The sequence below is a fragment of the Triturus cristatus genome, chromosome 9 (genome assembly GCF_964204655.1).
Source record: "Triturus cristatus chromosome 9, aTriCri1.1, whole genome shotgun sequence".
Taxonomy (NCBI): Eukaryota; Metazoa; Chordata; class Amphibia; order Caudata; family Salamandridae; genus Triturus; species Triturus cristatus.
Genome location: NC_140592.1, coordinates 1,284,725,865 through 1,284,747,318, shown reverse-complemented (window position 1 = coordinate 1,284,747,318; position 21,454 = coordinate 1,284,725,865). Strand labels below are relative to the sequence as shown.

Genomic DNA, 21,454 nt, shown 5'->3' with positions numbered 1-21,454 from the left:
ACAGCACTGTAGTGATCACATCCTAGTGAACACACAATGCAGGGATCACATCCTAGTGAACACACACTATTGGGTCACATCCTAGTGAACACACAATGTAGGGATCACATCCTAGTGAACACACACTATTGGTATCACATCCTAGTAAACACACACTATTGGTACTAAGCCCTTGTGACACACACTGTTGGAAGACACCCTTATACACATGCACTATCGGGATCACACCCTCACGGACAAGCACTGCTGGCATCTCACATTAGTGGACAAGCACTGCTGGGATCTTGAACTAGTGGACAAGCACTGCTGGGATCTCGCACTAGTGGACAAGCACTGATGGGATCTCGTACTAGTGGACAAGCACTGCTGGGATCTCGCACTAGTGGACAATCACTGCTGGGATCTCGCACTAGTGGACAAGCACTGCTGGGATCTCGCACTATTGGACAATCACAGCTTGGATCTCGCACTAGTGGACAAGCACTGATGGGATCTCGTACTAGTGGACAAGCACTGCTGGGATCTCGCACTAGTGGACAATCACTGCTGGGATCTCGCACTAGTGGACAAGCACTGCTGGGATCTCGCACTATTGGACAATCACAGCTGGGATCTCGCACTAGTGGACAAGCACTGCTGGGATCTCGCACTAGTGGACAAGCACTGCTGGGATCTCGCACTAGTGGACAATCCCTGCTGGGATTTCGCACTAGTGGACAAGCACTGCAGAGCTCAGATCCGTGTGGACACACACTGTAGGGATCACATCCGTGTGGACACGCACTATTGGGATTAAGCCCTTGTGGACACACACTGTTGGATGGCACCCATATACACATGCGCTAATGGGATCACACCCTCACGGACAAGCACTGCTGGGATCTCGCACTAGTGGACAAGGACTGCAGGGATCACATCCGTGTGGATACACACTGTAGGGATCACATCCGGGTGGACACACACTGTAGGGATCACATCTGTGTTGACACACACTGTTGGATGACACCCTTATACACATGCACTGTTGTGATCATGCTCTCACGGACAAGTACTGTGGGGACAACAGCCTCCTAAACCAATATTGGACAGCCCTGGGCTGTCACAATACACCTTGAGTTTATTAAGTATACACTGTTGGGCTCACTTCCTTGTACACAGATGCACTTTGTAATTCAAGCACCATGGTCAATAATTTATTTGGGATCACACACTAATGGGCACGCACTGTTGGGATCATGTCCCTCTTGGACAAATACTGTTGGATGGCACCCTTCTACAGACGCACTGTTGGGATCATGTCTTCGTGGACAAGCACTGTGGGCATCATGCTTCCATTGAAAGGCAGTGTTGGACCACACCCTTCTGCAGACACACTTTTGAGATCATGTCCCTGTTGACACATAGTGTTGGATCACACCCTTGTGGAGATGCACTGTGGGGATCATTTTCTTGTGGACATGCAGTGTTGGATCACACCCTCGTGGAGACACTCTGTGGGGATCATGCTCTTGTGGAGATGCAGTGTTGGATCACACCCTCGTGGAGACATGCTGTGGGGATCATGCTCTTGTGGACATGCAGTGTTGGATCACACCCTTGTGGAGTTGCACTGTGGGGATCATGCTCTTGTAGACATGCAGTGTTGGATCACACCCTTGTGGAGATGCACTGTGGGGATCATGCTCTTGTGGACATGCAGTGCTGGAGCACACCCTTGTGGAGTTGCACTGTGGGGATCATGCTCTTGTAGACACGCAGTGTTGGATCACACCCTTGTGAAGATGCACTGTGGGGATCATGCTCTTGTGGACATGCAGTGCTGGATCACACCCTTGTGGAGATGCACTGTGGCGATCATGTCTTCGTGGACATGTAGTGTTGGATCACACCCTTGTGAAGATGCACTGTAGGGATCATGCTCTTGTGGACATGCAGTGTTGTATCACCCCCTTGTGGAGATGCACTGTGGGGATCATGTCTTCGTGGACATGTAGTGTTGGATCAAATCCTTGTGGAGATGCACTGTGGGCATCATGTATTCGCGGTCATGAAGTTTTGGATCAAACCCTTGTGGAAATGCACTGTGGGGATCATGCTCTTGTGGACACGCAGTGTTGGATCACCCCCTTGTGGAGACGCACTGTGGGGATCAAACTCTTGTGGACAGGCAGTGTTGGATCACACCCTTGTGGAGATGCACTGTGGGGATCATGCTCTTGTGGACATGCAGTGTTGGATCACACCCTTGTGGAGGTGCACTGTGGGGATCATGCTCTTGTGGACATGCAGTGTTGGATCACCCCCCTGTGGAGATGCACTGTGGGGATCATGCTCTTGTGGACATGCCGTGCTGGATCACACCCTTGTGGAGTTGCACTGTGGGGATCATTCTCTTGTGGACAGGCAGTGTTGGATCACACCCTTGTGGAGATGCACTGCGGGGATCATGTCTTTGTGGACATGCAGTGTTGGATCACACCCTTGTGGAGATGCACTGTGGGGATCATGCTCTTGTGGACAGGCAGTGTTGGATCACACCCTTGTCAGGATACACTGTGGGGATCATGTCTTCGTGGACATGCAGTGTTGGATCACACCCTTGTGGAGACACACTGTGGGGATCACGCAGTCTTGGACCACGCCCTTGTGGATCCATGTGCTCTAGAATCACACACTCGGGTTCAGGCTCACACTATACACACACTGTATTTACCTGTAGGTTGTAGCCCAGGCTGATCCGAGCTTTCAGGCACTTTGGGGTGAGGTGCAATGCAGTCAGGAAGTCCCTTTGGGCTTGTTTTGTGGCTTCCATGTGCCCATATTCCATGTATGAACTTCCTCGCCCAACATAAGCATCTGCAGAAACAGGGTCCAACTTCAGCACTTGGTCAAAGACACCCACAGCCTCAGTGAACTGTCTGAGCCTAAGAACAGAGACACCAATAGAAAGCGTGAGTTCAGAGCACATGTTCCACCATCAGCCCATTCATTTAGTGTACACCCAGAGGGTCCACCACTTTGGTGCACACACTCCAGTGCACACCCCTATGGTGCACACACTCAGAGGATCCACCACCATAGTACACGCCAGAAGTACCCACCACCCTCGTACATGCCCGAAGGACCCAGTGCATACTCAGAGGATCCACCCCCATGGTACACACACTCAGAGGACCCACCACCATAGTACCCGCCCTGTGGACCCACCACCATAGAACACGCCCAGAGGACCCAGTGCATACTCAGAGGATCCACCACCATGGTTTGCTCACTCTGGTGCATAGCCAGAGGGCCCACCACCATGGTGTAGAAACTCCAGTGCACACTCAAAGGACCCACCACCATGGTGCACACACTCCAGTGCAACCCAGAGGACCCACCACCACTGTGTGCAAACTATAGTGCATACCAAGAGGACCCACCAATATGATCCACACTCTCAGATGACCCACCAACGTAGTGCACACACCACAATGCACACTCAGCAGTCCCACTACTCTGGGGTACACACCACAGAGCACACCCAGTAGATTCACTACCAATGTGCACATACTCTAGTGCACACCCAGAAGACCCACCACCATGATGAACATGCCACAGGGCAGACTCAGGGGACCCACCACCACAGTGCACACACTCCAGTGCACACTCATAGGATCCACCACTGCGCGGCACACACTCCACTGCACACCCAGATGACCCAGTACCACAGTGCACAAACTCCAATGCGCACCCAGAGGACCCACCACTGTGGTGCACACTTTCAGAGGACCCTCTACCATGGTGCACACACTCATTCCCTCTGTCCGAGTACTGCGCGCTCAGATCCTTTATTGACCCCTGTAGGGAACTGGCTTAGTATATGGTGCACACTTATGTAAGTGGAGCACCTTGCACTAATCCAGACAACGCTTATGGTGATTTATTGGTCTTAGACAACTTTACAAAGCTCTGTAAGTGGTAGCTGTGCAGAGTAGCCTTCAGGCTTAGTCCAGAAGGAGTGTAAAGCAGCTTGTTTTACCAGTACTTAATCTTATGGTATAGGTTAAGCGAGAAAAAAAAAACACAGTGTAGTTATAAAATTATGTATTTATTATAAACACTCACTAACACATTGCAATATCTCCTACCCAGAGATATAAACACAATACACACAATACTTCAGTAATAGAACACATAAGTCGCACAAATACACAGTGGTCACCAGGGGGAGACCAAACCAAATACTAATAAAGTGGAATGTGAACCACGTCCCAAGTCGAGACTGGACATAGAAGAGCCAGGGACCAAAGGAACCACCCCAGGTACGTACCCAGGAACCCCACGGAGGCTGTGTGCAGAGTGGGAACATGACCTTATAAAAATATGTATTTATTATAAACACTCACTAACACATTGCAATATCTCCTACCCAGAGATATAATCACAATACACACAATACTTCAGTAATAGAACACATAAGTCGCACAAATACACAGTGGTCATCAGGGGGAGACCAAACCACATACTAATAAAGTGGAATCTGAACCACGACCTAAGTCGAGACTGGACCCAGAAGACGTAGAAGAGCCAGGGACCAAAGGAACCACCCCAGGTAAGTACCCAGGAACCCCACGGAGGCTGAGGGCAGAGTGGGAACATGACCACATGCTTATTACAAGTCAATTGGTAAGTCACGGTTGCAGTTTTTAAGACGAATTACCCTTCCCAGATGACCCTGAAGAAACCCCTTGAAATATGGAAGGTTGGGGGGTCACCCCACCTGTGAATACACAGGAACCAGGATACCTACACCAAGGAAGCCGGGTGAATAGGTGCGAAGTGACGTCAGAATCCGCCGTAGACCACAATGGAGGACTTCAGTGAAGATGTCACTGTTGAAGAAGGTGAAAGAGTCCGGTGGAACCCAAAGGTGGGTTCAGGAAGAGAGGTACGTGCAAGCAGAGGGGACATAGTCTATGCTACTCAGGAGTGACCAGGAGGCATGGAAGATGCAGGAGAGTTGACGGTGACCGTGGTGCTGCAGCTGTGTGGACCAGGCGATGCTATGGAAGACCAGGAGCCATTAACGAGCTGTCCCATGTCAGATGTCAAGAGCCAGGGGTCAGTGTCCGGCAGGAGCACCACCAAGCCTTGGCAACGGCAACAAACGTAGTAGACGAAAAAGGTGCAATGTTGGCGGGACCAGCAAGGTCCGAGGGACTCATTATGAGCAGGTAAGTCAGGGTAGGCCCTGAGCAAGCAGGGGAGCCCACTGAAGCCAAAGAAGACCCTCAAGAGGACCCACAGGCCGAATGCACGGGGGTAGCAAGAGTACCTTGTGCAGCTCACTAATGATGCAGGCGCACGGTGCAGAGGATGCGGTGAGGGCGAAGATCTTTGTTACAAGAAATGCTGGAGACTGGAGCTCGAAGATCCCTGGTGAGGAGAGTCAACAGGCCTTGGCAACGGCAAGTCGATGAGGTGCACAGGGGTACTGCTCCAGCGGTTCCGACAACGGATACTAGCTTCAAACTCGGTGTGAAGACAGTGCAGGCCTCGAAGGGAGTTGCAGAACCACCACCTGCGTTGCTGAGCCTTTCGGAGTCTTTGGGAGCCCAGGATCAGCAGACCGGTCAGCTGCGTTGTGGTGCCTGCAGATGCAGGGGAGTGACTCTTTCACTTCAAGGGAGATTTCTTCTGGTCTTGGATGTCCACAGGCCTAGGGAAGAACCTGTATGGGGCACAGACACAGAAAACACAGAAGACTGGCAGGACGACAAGACCAGGAGCAGCAGGAGTCTTCCCAGTTGCAGCCTCAGTTTCCAAGGCAAAGTCCAACGAAGTCCAAAGTGCCCAGACGGTTGAAGATGAAGTGGTTTCGGATCTGAATCTTGTCCCACGATGCATTTGAAGAGCCACAGGTAAGCCCTAAAGAACCCTAAATAAAGAGTTGGGACGATTCAGGGGTCCCTCCCAGAGGAGGGGCTAGACAGTGGGGAGGATACTCCCCTGTCCTTTGTCCAGTTTCATGCCAGAGTGGGAACCAAGGGCTCCCTGAACTGGTTCCAACTGGAGTTTGCAAGGAGGGCATAAAATGTGCCCTTCAAAGGAGTCTAGTGTCGCTGGCAAGCGCCCCCACCCTGGTCCAATACACCAACCCCTGTCTGGGAGGTGGTCATACCTCCCTGTGACAGGAAACTTATTGTCCTGCCTTCCCTTGCTTGAGCTTGGCTCAGCAGCAGGAGGGTAGAATCATGGTCGGCAGCAGCCATAGCTTGCTGTCCGGGTCTGGAAGACTGTTATGGGAAGCATGGAGGGCTCCCTGTAGGAGCCCCACAGTGTATGGAACCTTACCTCCAACACCGCTTACAGTGTTGGGGTATGATTCCAACATGTTTGATAACAAACACGACAGGGTTCATTACAGTCAGTTTAGAGTTAGCCATCACGTAATGACGCATGGCCCCTCTATATATCGTAATGGCTGATGCACTTACAACGCCTGGAGAATGAACTTCGGGAATTGCAGGGGTGTTCTGCTCATACAGGGGCACCCTCACACTTATATAACCAAGCACCTTGCCTTCAGGATTGAAAGGCCTGAATTAGGGGTGACTTATAGGTTTTAAGTGTAGACATAAGGAAACTTATATCTGTCGTAAGTGGTGCTAGCACCAGCTTACACAGTCTGCAATGGCAAGTCTGTGGTCACAAATTGAGTGGTCTGACATGGGTGGCATACTACATGCTTCAGCTCATGGGGGACCCCTGGTGTACCTATGCCTTGGGTACCTTAGTACCATATACTAAGGACTTCCAAGGGTACACCAGTAGCCGATCTGGGGGGTTACCCAAGTACTCACCATAGTCCAATTTAGCGAGGAAGCACAGAGACTGGGGTCCTGATTAGCCGGATCCTAGTCAGACTAGTCCGAAAAACATAATGACACCAGCAAAAAGTAGGGGTGACCATGACAGCAGATCCTACTTTCCTTCAACCCCATACATTTTATACACACAGTGCCCAATATCAGCAGGTGCCTTTTCTTCCACTGTTCGATCACTATCTTGTTGGGTCCCCCAGGGTCACTCCTGTCCCATCGACATCTTCATTTGTAGATGGCCCCTTTGGCCCAGCTACTCCAGACATGCTAGTTTGATCTGTACATGTATGCAGATGACAACCAAAGTGTTTCAAAAATCACTAACACTTTGGAGGCTGCAGCGGCTCAGCTCTAGTCTTTGCTGCAGGAACAGCACTGGTGATTGAGGGCCACCTCAAGCTAAATGGATGCAAGACAGAGGATCGGTGCCCTGCCCGACAAGTTCCTTCCTCAAACCTCCAGTGCTCGGATCCTCAACTAAGAACTCAACCAAATCAGCCTTCTATCGTGAAGAACCTGAGGGGGAAGTTTGACTCTGCGTTGGCCAAGGCTGCACAGCTGAAAACACTCAGGAGGACACTTGGTTTGTTCTCTTTTTCTCACAAAGTGATGATCCTAAACGCCTTTCACTCATCTCGCTTGCATCATTGTAATGCTCTGTACCTTGATCTTCCTACATACATGATCCGGAAATGAATCCAGAATTAAAATCGCAAGGTTGCCCTTTGGCTAGAAGAGAGAGACCATGTTTCATGTGCTTTTACCACCTTCACCGAATGCCTGTTAAAAAAAACTTGGGCTTTCCAAATTGCTTTGCCTGCTGTCTAAAACACTCCTAGGCAACCTTTTTGAGTAATCGCTTCATTAACTATCTACAGCAACAACAAATGAGCTTGAGTGACCGGTCTCTGTTGGTGGTTACAGATTTCAATGCTCTTTCCACAGCTGGATCTCGCCACTGGACTAAGTTGTCCTGAGGAAGGAACAGAGTCTTCTTAGGTTCAAGGCTTCTAAAACTGTGTTGTTTCTATCTATACCTTGATGGTTGAGATTTCCATCAAGTGATCCATTTTGTAATAATTCCTCACATGTATGATTTGCTACAGGGCCAGGATACCCCTATTGGTGGTAACAGTACAGTGCTTTACAAATTGCATATATGCAAATGTGTAATATAAATATGTCTCCTCTGTCCATACAGTGTTTACTACTTCAGGCTACTTGACAGCCCTTATAGGGCTCCTTCTGCCCATGCACTGTAGACGTAGTCCCCTCGCCTGGAAGAAAGTCAACTACGCCTGACCGCAGTGTCCAGAAACCCCTACCTCACCCTGCTATGGTTGCCTCAGTCCTAGGCAGCCCTCAGGCGCTTGGGCACCAGGACCCTCCGTCCCCATCTCTGGAAGAAGGTTCATGATGCCTGAACACGTGGGTGCAGAAACTCCTGTCTCACCTGCTATTGTTGCCTCCAGTTAGGTGGCCCACGGGCACTTGGGCACCACGACCCTTATCTAGAGTTAGGTGTGAGTGGAAGCAGGAAGCTCACAGCAGTGAATAAGACAAGATTACAGAGAAAAGCCCAAAGGAACAAGACACACTAGGCCTGTGTTTCCTTGAGCACCAGTCAGGTCCAGAGACTCTGTCTCGTAACTAAGAAAGAATGGAACTGCCCACATGTCCGACAGTCTTTAGGGAGCACATCATTCTACAATGATGTTATTGACAAAGGGGGTTTGCCAGTAAATGGACATGACATTTGATGCCTGCCTCTCTGGGAGGCTGACAGTGCCCCACAAAGTGCATTGAGAATTTCGTCAACGCATCACATGTGGTGCCCACACTCCGCCTAATGCATCCACTTTTGAAGGGGAAGAGGTATTTAAGGGCCCCTGTCAGTTCCACCTCCTGATTATGTAACACATTTATAATATAAGACTGGGAGGGCTCTATTATACTAGATTAGAACATTTTCACAATCTACTTTTGTAAGCAAATGCCTTTTATTTGCAAGATCACCCCCAAATGGTTTTGAACTGATGTTGTTTGTTTGGAGTCTGCGACCCTGCTAACCAGGCCCCAGTGCATGTGCACAGACTCCTGGAAACTTGTTGAATTGGTTAAATGTCCTAATTGACTCATTTAACATACCTATAAGTCCCTAGTATATGGTACTTGGTGTATCCAGGGCCAGTAGTTAAATGTCACTAGTGGACCCCACAAAAGCGACAAGGTTATTTTCCACCTGACAGAATGGCGATTAGTGCTGTGCTCAGGAACTTAATTAAACTTCAAAAGGTGCCTACCTTGTCACATGCAGATGTAACTCAAACCTAGACTTGACCCTTCATTGTGCTGGTAGCCAACTGGGCACCAATCCCAGTGGTGAGGGGTTGCTTTCAGACCTGGTTAAGAGTAACCACAAGTAAGGGTTTGCCCTTTGTTATGCTATGTTAGCTGTAGCTTATATAGCGCATAATCACCTGCAGGTCTCTTAGCGCTTGGAGAGAGAGCTCAGATACCCTCTACCATCCCCGATGAGTACCAAACAGATGCGTTAAGCTGTGTTCAGAGCTTTATACTAGCCACACCTCTGGGTGGGCTCTGGAAGCTCTGCACAAAGGAAGAAAGGTTCTATCATATTGGCTTTAGGTAGAGAGGGGCACTGTAGGATAGTTCACAGTAACCAACACAGAAGGCTGGCACAGGTCTTAAAAGTGGCACCCCAGTAGCCTCTTCAGACCGCCTCTGAACAAGTGGAAGACAGAAGAAGGAATGCACCTGCTGTTAAACTTGTGGGGAGAAGTCCCAATGTCTGGACCTGTTCCCACTTGTATCCAGGACAGAAGAGTGGACTCCAAGGGCTAGTAGGCTAGCCTCCTGTTCAGCTCCACTAACACAAAAGCTGCAAGAAGCCCAAATCTCCTCTGAGCCTAGCTGACCAGTTCCAACTAGATTTGCCATGGACCCTAATGGTGGCTTCTGTGAGATTTCTACTCCCCAAGTGGTGCCCAAAACGTCCTAGATCATTAGCCAGTGTTAGAGTGTATGACTTTCCCCCTTTAAAATGGCAAAACTGGACACTCGGAAACTGTTTTCTGAACTTTCTGCAAAAAGAACCAGAGGCTACCACTGGACTGCCGCCGACGTCAAACTGCTGGTCGACTCACCTTGCTGGCTTGCCCCCCTGAAAGCATCCTGACTTCCCAAAAAGTTTCAAAGTCTGAACATAGAGGATTTCATCATGACCAACCCTGAGCAGCAATCCGACAATGACAACGCCTTCCTGGGCCCAGACTTTGCCTGTTCTGAGTTTTTTCCGCCTGGAGAGCCTCGAACTTCGGTTGTATGATGGAACCATGCATGAGATTCCTGTGCATGCCTTAACAACGTGGCCTTTACCCTGACTTTGCCACGCATGCCTTTACAACAAGTTTTGCTGTAATAGCATGATTGGTGAAGGTAAATGAGTGGTAAAGGTTACACCACAGCCCCACACCCTGAGCCCTAAAACTGGTCCCCAGCCCTAAAACAACCCCAGCCCTAAAAACTACTTCAACTTCCTGCCTTGAGCCCTAAAGCCCGGCCCGCAACCTTGCAAACTGCCTCGACCCCAGCCCTGCCCAAAACACTACTCACCAAGCCGCAGGCAGGAAGAAAGAAAGCAGGAAGTCTGGGCCGGAAGACTCCAACATCTCCCACCCCACACCCATTTGCTTGAAAGTCTAGAGCGCTGACTCCTTTTACCACGTATATGCCTTTACCACCTTTACAAGGGCAATCGTTGTAAAGGCATGCGTGGTAAAGGAATATGTGTGATAAAGGCATATGCGTGGTAAAGGCAAATGAAGTAACGTTTGCGTTCTTACGGCACGTGTGGTTCCGACCGCGTTGTTAATGCTGTTTCCCTCCACTTCCCACCAGAGCAGAGGCTCCCACTGAGGTCCTGCGTTCCAGCTGGATGCTGTAGACAAGCATCTGTTTGGATTCAGCCGCCCCCTGACCCACTGACGACCTCGTTAGCGAGAACTTCTCTACAGAAAAACAACTGAGTCAGAAGGTAATCGTTCTACTGGGATGAATCTGGTTCCTGTAGTTGACCAGCGTTCCATCGTGGTTGGCCTTAGCCTTAGAAAGGAGGGGGTGTGGCCTGGAGCCCGGAGAAGATGGGCGCCTGAAGTTAGAGCTCATGCAGCCGAGGAGAAATCACAGGCAGTCTATTCCCAAACCCGCTGCATCCACCTGACTAATCTTGAAAACTAAAGGTCGGTGCGATAACCTACAATCAGAGCGCAGGCATTTCACTACCCCCCTCGCCCAGCTCTATTCATCTCACCCCTAAATACGACCACTCTCCTCACACCCGTATCTGCGCAAGATGGAGGCCCGCCATTATGAACTACTCCACCACACCATGTCAAATGAATTTCACTGATGCCTCCCCCGACTGGTTATGCACTCCCCATAGAGATGTTAGTGCGCTGCTAATAGCGTTGTTGCATGGCCGCCCAATCTGTCCTGCGACAGAGTAACAGTGGGTGAGCTGACAACAGCAGGGAATAAAGAACATAAGTGCCGCACTCAGCAGGCTGCAAGACGTCAAACAAAGAACGTGAGTGCCGCGGCTCAGCAGGCTGCAAGACGTCAAACAAAGAACGTGAGTGCCGCGGCTCAGCAGGCCGCAGGACGTCAAACAAAGAACGTGAGTGCCGCGGCTCAGCAGGCTGCAAGACGTCAAACAAAGAACGTGAGTGCCACGGCTCAGCAGGCTGCAGGACGTCAATCCAAGAACGTGAGTGCCGCACTCAGCAGGCCGCAAGACGTCAAACAAAGAACGTGAGTGCCGCAGCACAGCAGGCCGCAGGCCGTCAAACCAAGAACGTGAGTGCCGCACTCAGCAGGCCGCAGGACGTCAAACCAAGAAAGTGAGTGCCGCGACTCAGCAGGCCGCAGGCCGTCAAACCAAGAACGTGAGTGCCGCGACTCAGCAAGCCGCAGGCCGTCAAACCAAGAACGTGAGTGCCGCGGCTCAGCAGGCCGCAAGACGTCAAACAAAGAACGTGAGTGCCGCGGCTCAGCAGGCCGCAAGACGTCAAACAAAGAACGTGAGTGCTGCGGCTCAGCAGGCCGCAAGACGTCAAACAAAGAACGTGAGTGCCGCGGCTCAGCAGGCTGCAGGACGTCAAAGAACGTGAGTGCCGCACTCAGCAGGCCGCAGGCCGTCAAACCAAGAACGTGAGTGCCGCACTCAGCAGGCCGCAGGACGTCAATCCAAGAACGTGAGTGCCGCGACTCAGCAGGCCGTCAAACCAAGAACGTGAGTGCCGCGGCTCAGCAGGCCGCAAGATGTCAAACAAAGAACGTGAGTGCCACGGCTCAGCAGGCCGCAAGACGTCAAACAAAGAACGTGAATGCCGCGGCTCAGCAGGCTGCAGGACATCAAAGAACGTGAGTGCCGCAGCTCAGCAGGCCGCAGGACGTCAAACAAAGAATGTGAGTGCCGCAGCACAGCAGGCCGCAGGACGTCAAACAAAAAACGTGAGTGCCGCGCTCAGCAGGCCGCAGGACGTCAAAGAACGTGAGTGCCGTGGCTCAGCAGGCCGCAGGATGTCAAACAAAGAACCTAAGTGCCGCGCTCAGTAGGCCACAGGACGTCAATCCAAGAACGTGAGTGCCGCGCTCAGCAGGCCGCAGGACATCAAAGAACGTGAGTGCCGTGGCTCAGCAGGCCGCAGGATGTCAAACAAAGAACCTAAGTGCCGCGCTCAGTAGGCCACAGGACGTCAAACAAAGAACATGCGGCTGCCGCTCAGCAGGCCGCAGGACGTCCATCCAAGAACGTGAGTGCCGTGGCTTAGCAGGCCGCAGGATGTCAAACCAAGAACGTCAGTGCCGCGACTCAGCAGGCCGCAGGCCGTCAAACCAAGAACGTGAGTGCCGCACTCAGCAGGCCGCAGGACGTCAATCAAAGAACGTGAGTGCCGCACTCAGCAGGCCGCAGGCCGTCAAACCAACAACGTGAGTGCCGCGCTCAGCAGGTCGCAGGATGTCAAACAAAGAACGTGAGTGCCGCACTCAGCAGGCCGCAGGCCGTCAAACCAAGAACGTGAGTGCCGCGCTCAGCAGGTCGCAGGACGTCAAACATAGTGCCATTATTGACAACATCCCCACCCACAGTCTGAGCATGCATGAATAAATAAATATACAACACAACTTTTGTTATGGGAAAATATTGCTGCAGGTTTATTCCATTCAAAAGTATGCAATATGGTGGGTTATCTTACGGGCGACCCAAGGGCAGGCAGCTGTAACCAACCTATGCTGCCCTGCCCGCCTGATGAGCCAGCACTGTGGGAAACCCAATCAGTGCTACACCTTTTGGGTGATCCTCTTCCCGGATCACGCGACACATCGGTCCCTTATTGCTCACGCGTCTTCAGGGCGGAGCGTAGCAAGGCAAGCCCCCGGTTGGTCAGGCTCCCAACCGCCCAAAGGACTAACGGGGTGCTGACGCGGTTTTCCAGGAACCTGCCCTGAGGCTCCTGGGATTTGGCTCTGGCACCCCTATTGTGCTCGTGCAGAGGTACCCTTCTATACCCATCTGCTTCCAGATCGCCCCGTAACTCCGCAAAAGCTCTAGAGGCAGCCCCTGTCGCCGCCAGAGCCCCCCCCCACCAACACAGCTGTATTCTCACTTGCAACCTGCCATTTCCAAGGCCTCCTGTAAGTCCAGGAGGAACAGGTCCATCCCCACTGGAGACAAGTGGACTCATCTTTATCAAAACATCCTTTGACATTAGCCTGGATCAGCTTGTGTCTAATGAAACCCAGACCCCTCTGGTCTGTGAACGTACTCATAGAACTATTAACTCTCTTGCAGGAATGTTCAACCGCCTCGCTGGACCTAGCCCCATGCCATTCTGCGCTTAGGGAGCCTCTCGCAATAGAAATGGGGAAATGATACCACTCCCCCTGGGATCACAGCTTACCGGACTTTGGACGCAGCTTTGACTCGTCTACCGGTTTGTGTCCCCGCCACCCTCCCCCTCCTCCTGCCATGCTGTGTCTCTCACCCTCCCCTCCTCTTTCCCTCCTCCGTTCTCTGTCTACTTTCCCTGCTCTTACCCCCCCCCCCGGAATCTCTCCCCTTGCCTGCTCTTTTTCCTTACCTATATGTTCCTTTTTGTTTGTCACTATGTTGCCAGGCTCTAATAACTGTGTAACCTTTGTAACGATGTAACCTGCAGTTATGGTCTGATACTCATGTAAAGCGCTCTGATACCTCTGGGTCTAGCCAGCGCTATATAAAACCTTTTAAATAAATAAATAAATTCTCTGCGCGGGATGATCTCGGACCACCAGAGCTCACATTGCCGCATGTGTTTGCTGATTTCCCCTAAGTCAGGCTTCATGGCTTGTAATAATGCCCCCCTCCCCATGGGAATAAGGCCGTTGGCCCCTAAATGGATCACCCAGATGTTCCTCCGAACCAGTCTCTGCTCCAGTCTGTTCATAAGACTGCTCCATCTCATTCCAGGAAAACCCATCCAGACAAACTGCGTTTGTGCAAACCCCCGCATCCAATTCCTGCGTGCAGCCCACTGCACCAACCTGGCAACGAATGATTGGCCGATCACCCACACTCAGAATCCTGGTAAAATAAATGGACGCCATGTTTTACACACTCTTTTAATGTCCATTTTGGTCAACCATTACTTTTTTGGCAAAACACACACTAAACCACTGCACGCAAACCCGTCCGTTCACTGCAATGAAGGATGCTGTGTCGCCATGCTGGTGTCCCCCACCCCAGTAGGTGTATCCCCGAACACCTGTGCTAAGGTATACTGTATTCATGTTGGAGCATTCTTACCCCCACACAGTCAGTGGGTCCACCCCAGTATATGTATCCCCGAACACCTGTGCTAAGGTATACTGTATTCATGTTGGAGCATTCTTACCCCACACAGTCAGTGGGTCCACCCCAGTATGTGTATCCCCTAACACCTGTGCTAAGATATACTGTATTCATGTTGGAGTATTCTTACCCCGCACAGTCAGTGGGTCCACCCCAGTATGTGTATACTCGAACACCTGTGCTAAGGTATACTGTATTCATGTTGGAGCATTCTTACCCCGCACAGTCAGTGGGTCCACCCCACGATGTGTATCCCCTAACACCTGTGCTAAGGTGTACTGTATTCATGTTGGAGCATTCTTACCCCCACACAGTCAGTGGGTCCACCCCAGTATGTGTATCCCCTAACACCTGTGCTAAGGTATACTGTATTCATGTTGGAGCATTCTTAGCCCGCAGCCAGAGGGTCCACCCCAGTATGTGTATCCCCTAACACCTGTGCTAAGGTTTACTGTATTCATGTTGGAGCATTCTTACCCCGCACAGTCAGTGGGTCCACCCCACGATGTGTATCCCCTAACACCTGTGCTAAGGTGTACTGTATTCATGTTGGAGCATTCTTACCCCGCACAGTCAGTGGGTCCACCCCAGTATGTGTATCCCCTAACACCTGTGCTAAGGTGTACTGTATTCATGTTGGAGCATTCTTAGCCCACACAGTCAGTGGGTCCACCCCAGTATGTGTATCCCGTAACACCTGTGCTAAGGTATACTGTATTCATGTTGGATCATTCTTACCCCGCACAGTCAGTGGGTCCACCCCAGTATGTGCATCCCGTAACACCTGTGCTAAGGTATACTGTATTCATGTTGGATCATTCTTACCCCGCACAGTCAGTGGGTCCACCCCAGTATGTGCATCCCGTAACACCTGTGCTAAGGTATACTGTATTCATGTTGGATCATTCTTACCCCGCACAGTCAGTGGGTCCACCCCAGTATGTGCATCCCGTAACACCTGTGCTAAGGTATACTGTATTCATGTTGGATCATTCTTACCCCGCACAGTCAGTGGGTCCACCCCACGATGTGTATCCCCTAACACCTGTGCTAAGGTGTACTGTATTCATGTTGGAGCATTCTTACCCCGCACAGTCAGTGGGTCCACCCCGGTATGTGTATCCCGTAACACCTGTGCTAAGATATACTGTATTCATGTTGGAGCATTCTTACCCCGCACAGCCAGAGGGTCCACCCCAGTATGTGTATCCCGTAACACCTGTGCTAAGGTATACTGTATTCATGTTGGAGCATTCTTACCCCGCACAGCCAGAGGGTCCACCCCAGTATGTGTATCCCGTAACACCTGTGCTAAGGTATACTGTATTCATGTTGGATCATTCTTACCCCGCACAGTCAGTGGGTCCACCCCAGTATGTGTATCCCCTAACACCTGTGCTAAGGTTTACTGTATTCATGTTGGATCATTCTTACCCCGCACAGTCAGTGGGTCCACCCCAGTATGTGTATCCCCTAACACCTGTGCTAAGGTGTACTGTATTCATGTTGGAGTATTCTTACCCCGCACAGTCAGTGGGTCCACCCCAGTATGTGCATCCCCTAACACCTGTGCTAAGGTTTACTGTATTCATGTTGGATCATTCTTACCCCGCACAGTCAGTGGGTCCACCCCAGTATGTGCATCCCCTAACACCTGTGCTAAGGTGTACTGTATTCATGTTGGATCATTCTTACCCCGCACAGTCAGTGGGTCCACCCCGGTATGTGTATCCCCTAACACCTGTGCTAAGGTTTACTGTATTCATGTTGGATCATTCTTACCCCGCACAGTCAGTGGGTCCACCCCAGTATGTGTATCCCCTAACACCTGTGCTAAGGTTTACTGTATTCATGTTGGATCATTCTTACCCCGCACAGTCAGTGGGTCCACCCCAGTATGTGCATCCCCTAACACCTGTGCTAAGGTTTACTGTATTCATGTTGGATCATTCTTACCCCGCACAGTCAGTGGGTCCACCCCAGTATGTGCATCCCCTAACACCTGTGCTAAGGTGTACTGTATTCATGTTGGATCATTCTTACCCCGCACAGTCAGTGGGTCCACCCCAGTATGTGCATCCCCTAACACCTGTGCTAAGGTTTACTGTATTCATGTTGGATCATTCTTACCCCGCACAGTCAGTGGGTCCACCCCGGTATGTGTATCCCCTAACACCTGTGCTAAGGTTTACTGTATTCATGTTGGATCATTCTTACCCCGCACAGTCAGTGGGTCCACCCCGGTATGTGTATCCCCTAACACCTGTGCTAAGGTATACTGTATTCATGTTGGATCATTCTTACCCCGCACAGTCAGTGGGTCCACCCCAGTATGTGTATCCCCTAACACCTGTGCTAAGATATACTGTATTCATGTTGGATCATTCTTACCCCGCACAGCCAGAGGGTCCACCCCAGTATGTGTATCCCGTAACACCTGTGCTAAGGTGTACTGTATTCATGTTGGAGCATTCTTACCCCGCACAGCCAGAGGGTCCACCCCAGTATGTGTATCCCCTAACACCTGTGCTAAGGTTTACTGTATTCATGTTGGAACATTCTTACCCCGCACAGTCAGTGGGTCCACCCCAGTATGTGTATCCCCTAACACCTGTGCTAAGATATACTGTATTCATGTTGGATCATTCTTACCCCGCACAGTCAGTGGGTCCACCCCAGTATGTGCATCCCCTAACACCTGTGCTAAGGTGTACTGTATTCATGTTGGAGTATTCTTACCCCGCACAGTCAGTGGGTCCACCCCGGTATGTGTATCCCCTAACACCTGTGCTAAGGTTTACTGTATTCATGTTGGAGCATTCTTACCCCGCACAGTCAGTGGGTCCACCCCAGTATGTGTATCCCCTAACACCTGTGCTAAGGTATACTGTATTCATGTTGGAGCATTCTTACCCCGCACAGTCAGTGGGTCCACCCCAGTATGTGTATTCCCTAACACCTGTGCTAAGGTGTACTGTATTCATGTTGGATCATTCTTACCCCGCACAGTCAGTGGGTCCACCCCAGTATGTGTATCCCCTAACACCTGTGCTAAGGTGTACTGTATTCATGTTGGAGTATTCTTACCCCGCACAGCCAGAGGGTCCACCCCAGTATGTGTATCCCCTAACACCTGTGCTAAGGTTTACTGTATTCATGTTGGATCATTCTTACCCCGCACAGTCAGTGGGTCCACCCCAGTATGTGCATCCCCTAACACCTGTGCTAAGGTGTACTGTATTCATGTTGGATCATTCTTACCCCGCACAGTCAGTGGGTCCACCCCAGTATGTGCATCCCCTAACACCTGTGCTAAGGTGTACTGTATTCATGTTGGAGCATTCTTACCCCGCACAGTCAGTGGGTCCACCCCAGTATGTGCATCCCCTAACACCTGTGCTAAGGTTTACTGTATTCATGTTGGATCATTCTTACCCCGCACAGTCAGTGGGTCCACCCCAGTATGTGCATCCCCTAACACCTGTGCTAAGGTGTACTGTATTCATGTTGGATCATTCTTACCCCGCACAGTCAGTGGGTCCACCCCAGTATGTGCATCCCCTAACACCTGTGCTAAGGTTTACTGTATTCATGTTGGATCATTCTTACCCCGCACAGTCAGTGGGTCCACCCCGGTATGTGTATCCCCTAACACCTGTGCTAAGGTTTACTGTATTCATGTTGGATCATTCTTACCCCGCACAGTCAGTGGGTCCACCCCGGTATGTGTATCCCCTAACACCTGTGCTAAGGTATACTGTATTCATGTTGGATCATTCTTACCCCGCACAGTCAGTGGGTCCACCCCAGTATGTGTATCCCCTAACACCTGTGCTAAGATATACTGTATTCATGTTGGATCATTCTTACCCCGCACAGCCAGAGGGTCCACCCCAGTATGTGTATCCCGTAACACCTGTGCTAAGGTGTACTGTATTCATGTTGGAGCATTCTTACCCCGCACAGCCAGAGGGTCCACCCCAGTATGTGTATCCCCTAACACCTGTGCTAAGGTTTACTGTATTCATGTTGGAACATTCTTACCCCGCACAGTCAGTGGGTCCACCCCAGTATGTGTATCCCCTAACACCTGTGCTAAGATATACTGTATTCATGTTGGATCATTCTTACCCCGCACAGTCAGTGGGTCCACCCCAGTATGTGCATCCCCTAACACCTGTGCTAAGGTGTACTGTATTCATGTTGGAGTATTCTTACCCCGCACAGTCAGTGGGTCCACCCCGGTATGTGTATCCCCTAACACCTGTGCTAAGGTTTACTGTATTCATGTTGGAGCATTCTTACCCCGCACAGTCAGTGGGTCCACCCCGGTATGTGTATCCCCTAACACCTGTGCTAAGGTTTACTGTATTCATGTTGGAGCATTCTTACCCCGCACAGTCAGTGGGTCCACCCCAGTATGTGTATCCCCTAACACCTGTGCTAAGGTATACTGTATTCATGTTGGAGCATTCTTACCCCGCACAGTCAGTGGGTCCACCCCAGTATGTGTATCCCCTAACACCTGTGCTAAGGTGTACTGTATTCATGTTGGATCATTCTTACCCCGCACAGTCAGTGGGTCCACCCCAGTATGTGTATCCCCTAACACCTGTGCTAAGGTGTACTGTATTCATGTTGGAGTATTCTTACCCCGCACAGCCAGAGGGTCCACCCCAGTATGTGTATCCCCTAACACCTGTGCTAAGGTATACTGTATTCATGTTGGAGCATTCTTACCCCGCACAGCCAGAGGGTCATGCGTGCTATTAATCCAATAATAATGTCGGAATGAAGATTCCTCATTTCATGTTTTGCCGCCGCCCCCTATTGATGTACTTGCCTGTCTTTGATACGGAAAGTACTCCCAGTGTCAGCTGACAGGCTTGTGTTGCCATCACACCACCTGTGCCCCTGGGGTCCATGGGGTGCTCTCTAACCCTCATTACCTCTGCAGTAATGTCAGGCACCACTTGACGTTTCTCCCACAGGGCACCCGGTAGGAGGAGAGGAAATGTGTCTGTCCTAGTGGCAACCCCCGGCTAATATATTTGTGACCGTTCCCACCAAGCTACCTGCCTGCCCAGCTTCTAGTGCTTAAACCAGGGGCTTTGTAAACTTGCATGCCTGTGTACTACAATCAGTCCATTACTCAATACAGGACATTACCACGTTACTCCCCTATATGTGCTTCGTAGTGAGTGACCCCCACTGCAGGCAAAAGTCAAGGGATCTCCAAACCCGCTTTACTTCCACTCTTACTTTCAGTGTATTGTGCTTGTTGGAGCATAACATAAGTGTCTATTTGTGAAGCATGCGTGCTCATGTAGCCTGACTGGCGCTGAATAACCGTTGTATGTTGGCCCACTCACTAATAATTATGTACAAATAACTGCCCTTTCTTAATTTGTGGGAATACGGAAGGCTTCTAAGAACTGTTGCCTGGGAACACTAATTGGGTCATAGCACACAATTAAAAAAGGCAACCCACCGGAGTGTGTAGTAAAGATGGCCATGTCGCCTCTGGTGGGGGCTGGAACCCTCGCCTTCGGGAGGCCCTTGGCGCCAAAGCCGACGCCCGCCCTTTGGGCTTTAGCTCACACCCCTGCGAGGCCTGCCCACACTTGCAGCGCAGCGCTCAAACCCACCATGATCATACTAGATTACACAGTCCAGGTTAGCCTAGGTGAATGTTCCCTCAAACCCTGTATGGGCCTACTCTACACTTCAAGAAATGCCTATTCTCTTGAATTTTAGAATGATGCACGACTGAAGTGGCGGCTACCATTGCTACTCACGCCTGCATGCACTAGGCTCAGAACAGGGAGCACTTGCTCTATCGTCCCCTGGATTCTAGCCTGGAGTTCCGTATGTCCCGCTGCACCACTCGATAATGGCTCTTACTTGATCAGAATGACCCGCAAGACACACCAAACCCGCAGAGCCACGGTGGGGACGCTAACCTGCCCCAAAATCTGCGGAAACAACAGCCTGCGCAAGCTTGTGACAAACATCTGCGGAGCTTGCCAACCAACAAAATTGTCCCCCAGCACCCTGGAGCCATGCCGCCATTGCTTGGCCTGTAACTACGCACCGGTTATAGAACATTTTCACGCGTTCAGTGAATGTGACAATTTGGAGTTGCCTCTCAAACTTAAGCCAGTAACCACCGAGTGAGGTCTGGCTCTCCCAAACGTCTGCTAATGTGTACCAGGGAGCAGACAAGTCGTTGGGAACAGATGGGGAACAGCATGTACAGCTACCTGCCCTTTCTTGAATACTGAGAATTCCTAGTGTTCCTAAATACATAGTTGCCCCTTGTGCTCGAATCCAGTGTTTCCCCAACTTTTTAAACCACAGCGCACTTGTAAGGGGACAACTTTCCCAACTCACCAGGCTGCCATTGCTATAGGGCGGGTGAATATAGCTGAACTGCAGCAGCCTGTAACATGCCCTAGAATACCGAGTGCACATACTTAGCGGCATCGACCAGACTTTAGCGCAGGCAATTTTGCTGATAAACTACGGTGGCCATTGAATGGTGTCACCCTGGTTTGAATGTATGTCTGTTATGCATCTGACGCCGAGTGCCCTGCTTTGTTTTGGCTGTGTCAAACTTGTTGCCTGCGCCAACCTTCAGGCCTATGGAAATTGTGCTAAACTCTCGCTTACT

General features: G+C 50.8%; 1 protein-coding gene across 1 annotated transcript in view; it reads right to left on the bottom strand.

Annotated features, from left to right (window-relative positions):
- The window catches only part of TTC6 (tetratricopeptide repeat domain 6), a 1,112,931-nt gene that overhangs the window by 90,701 nt on the left and 1,000,776 nt on the right, over nt 1-21,454 (bottom strand). Inside the window, exon 30 of the mRNA XM_085627931.1 lies at nt 2,714-2,924. Within this exon, the coding sequence (XP_085484057.1) occupies nt 2,714-2,924 (211 nt within the window). The remainder of the gene's footprint in view (nt 1-2,713; nt 2,925-21,454) is intronic.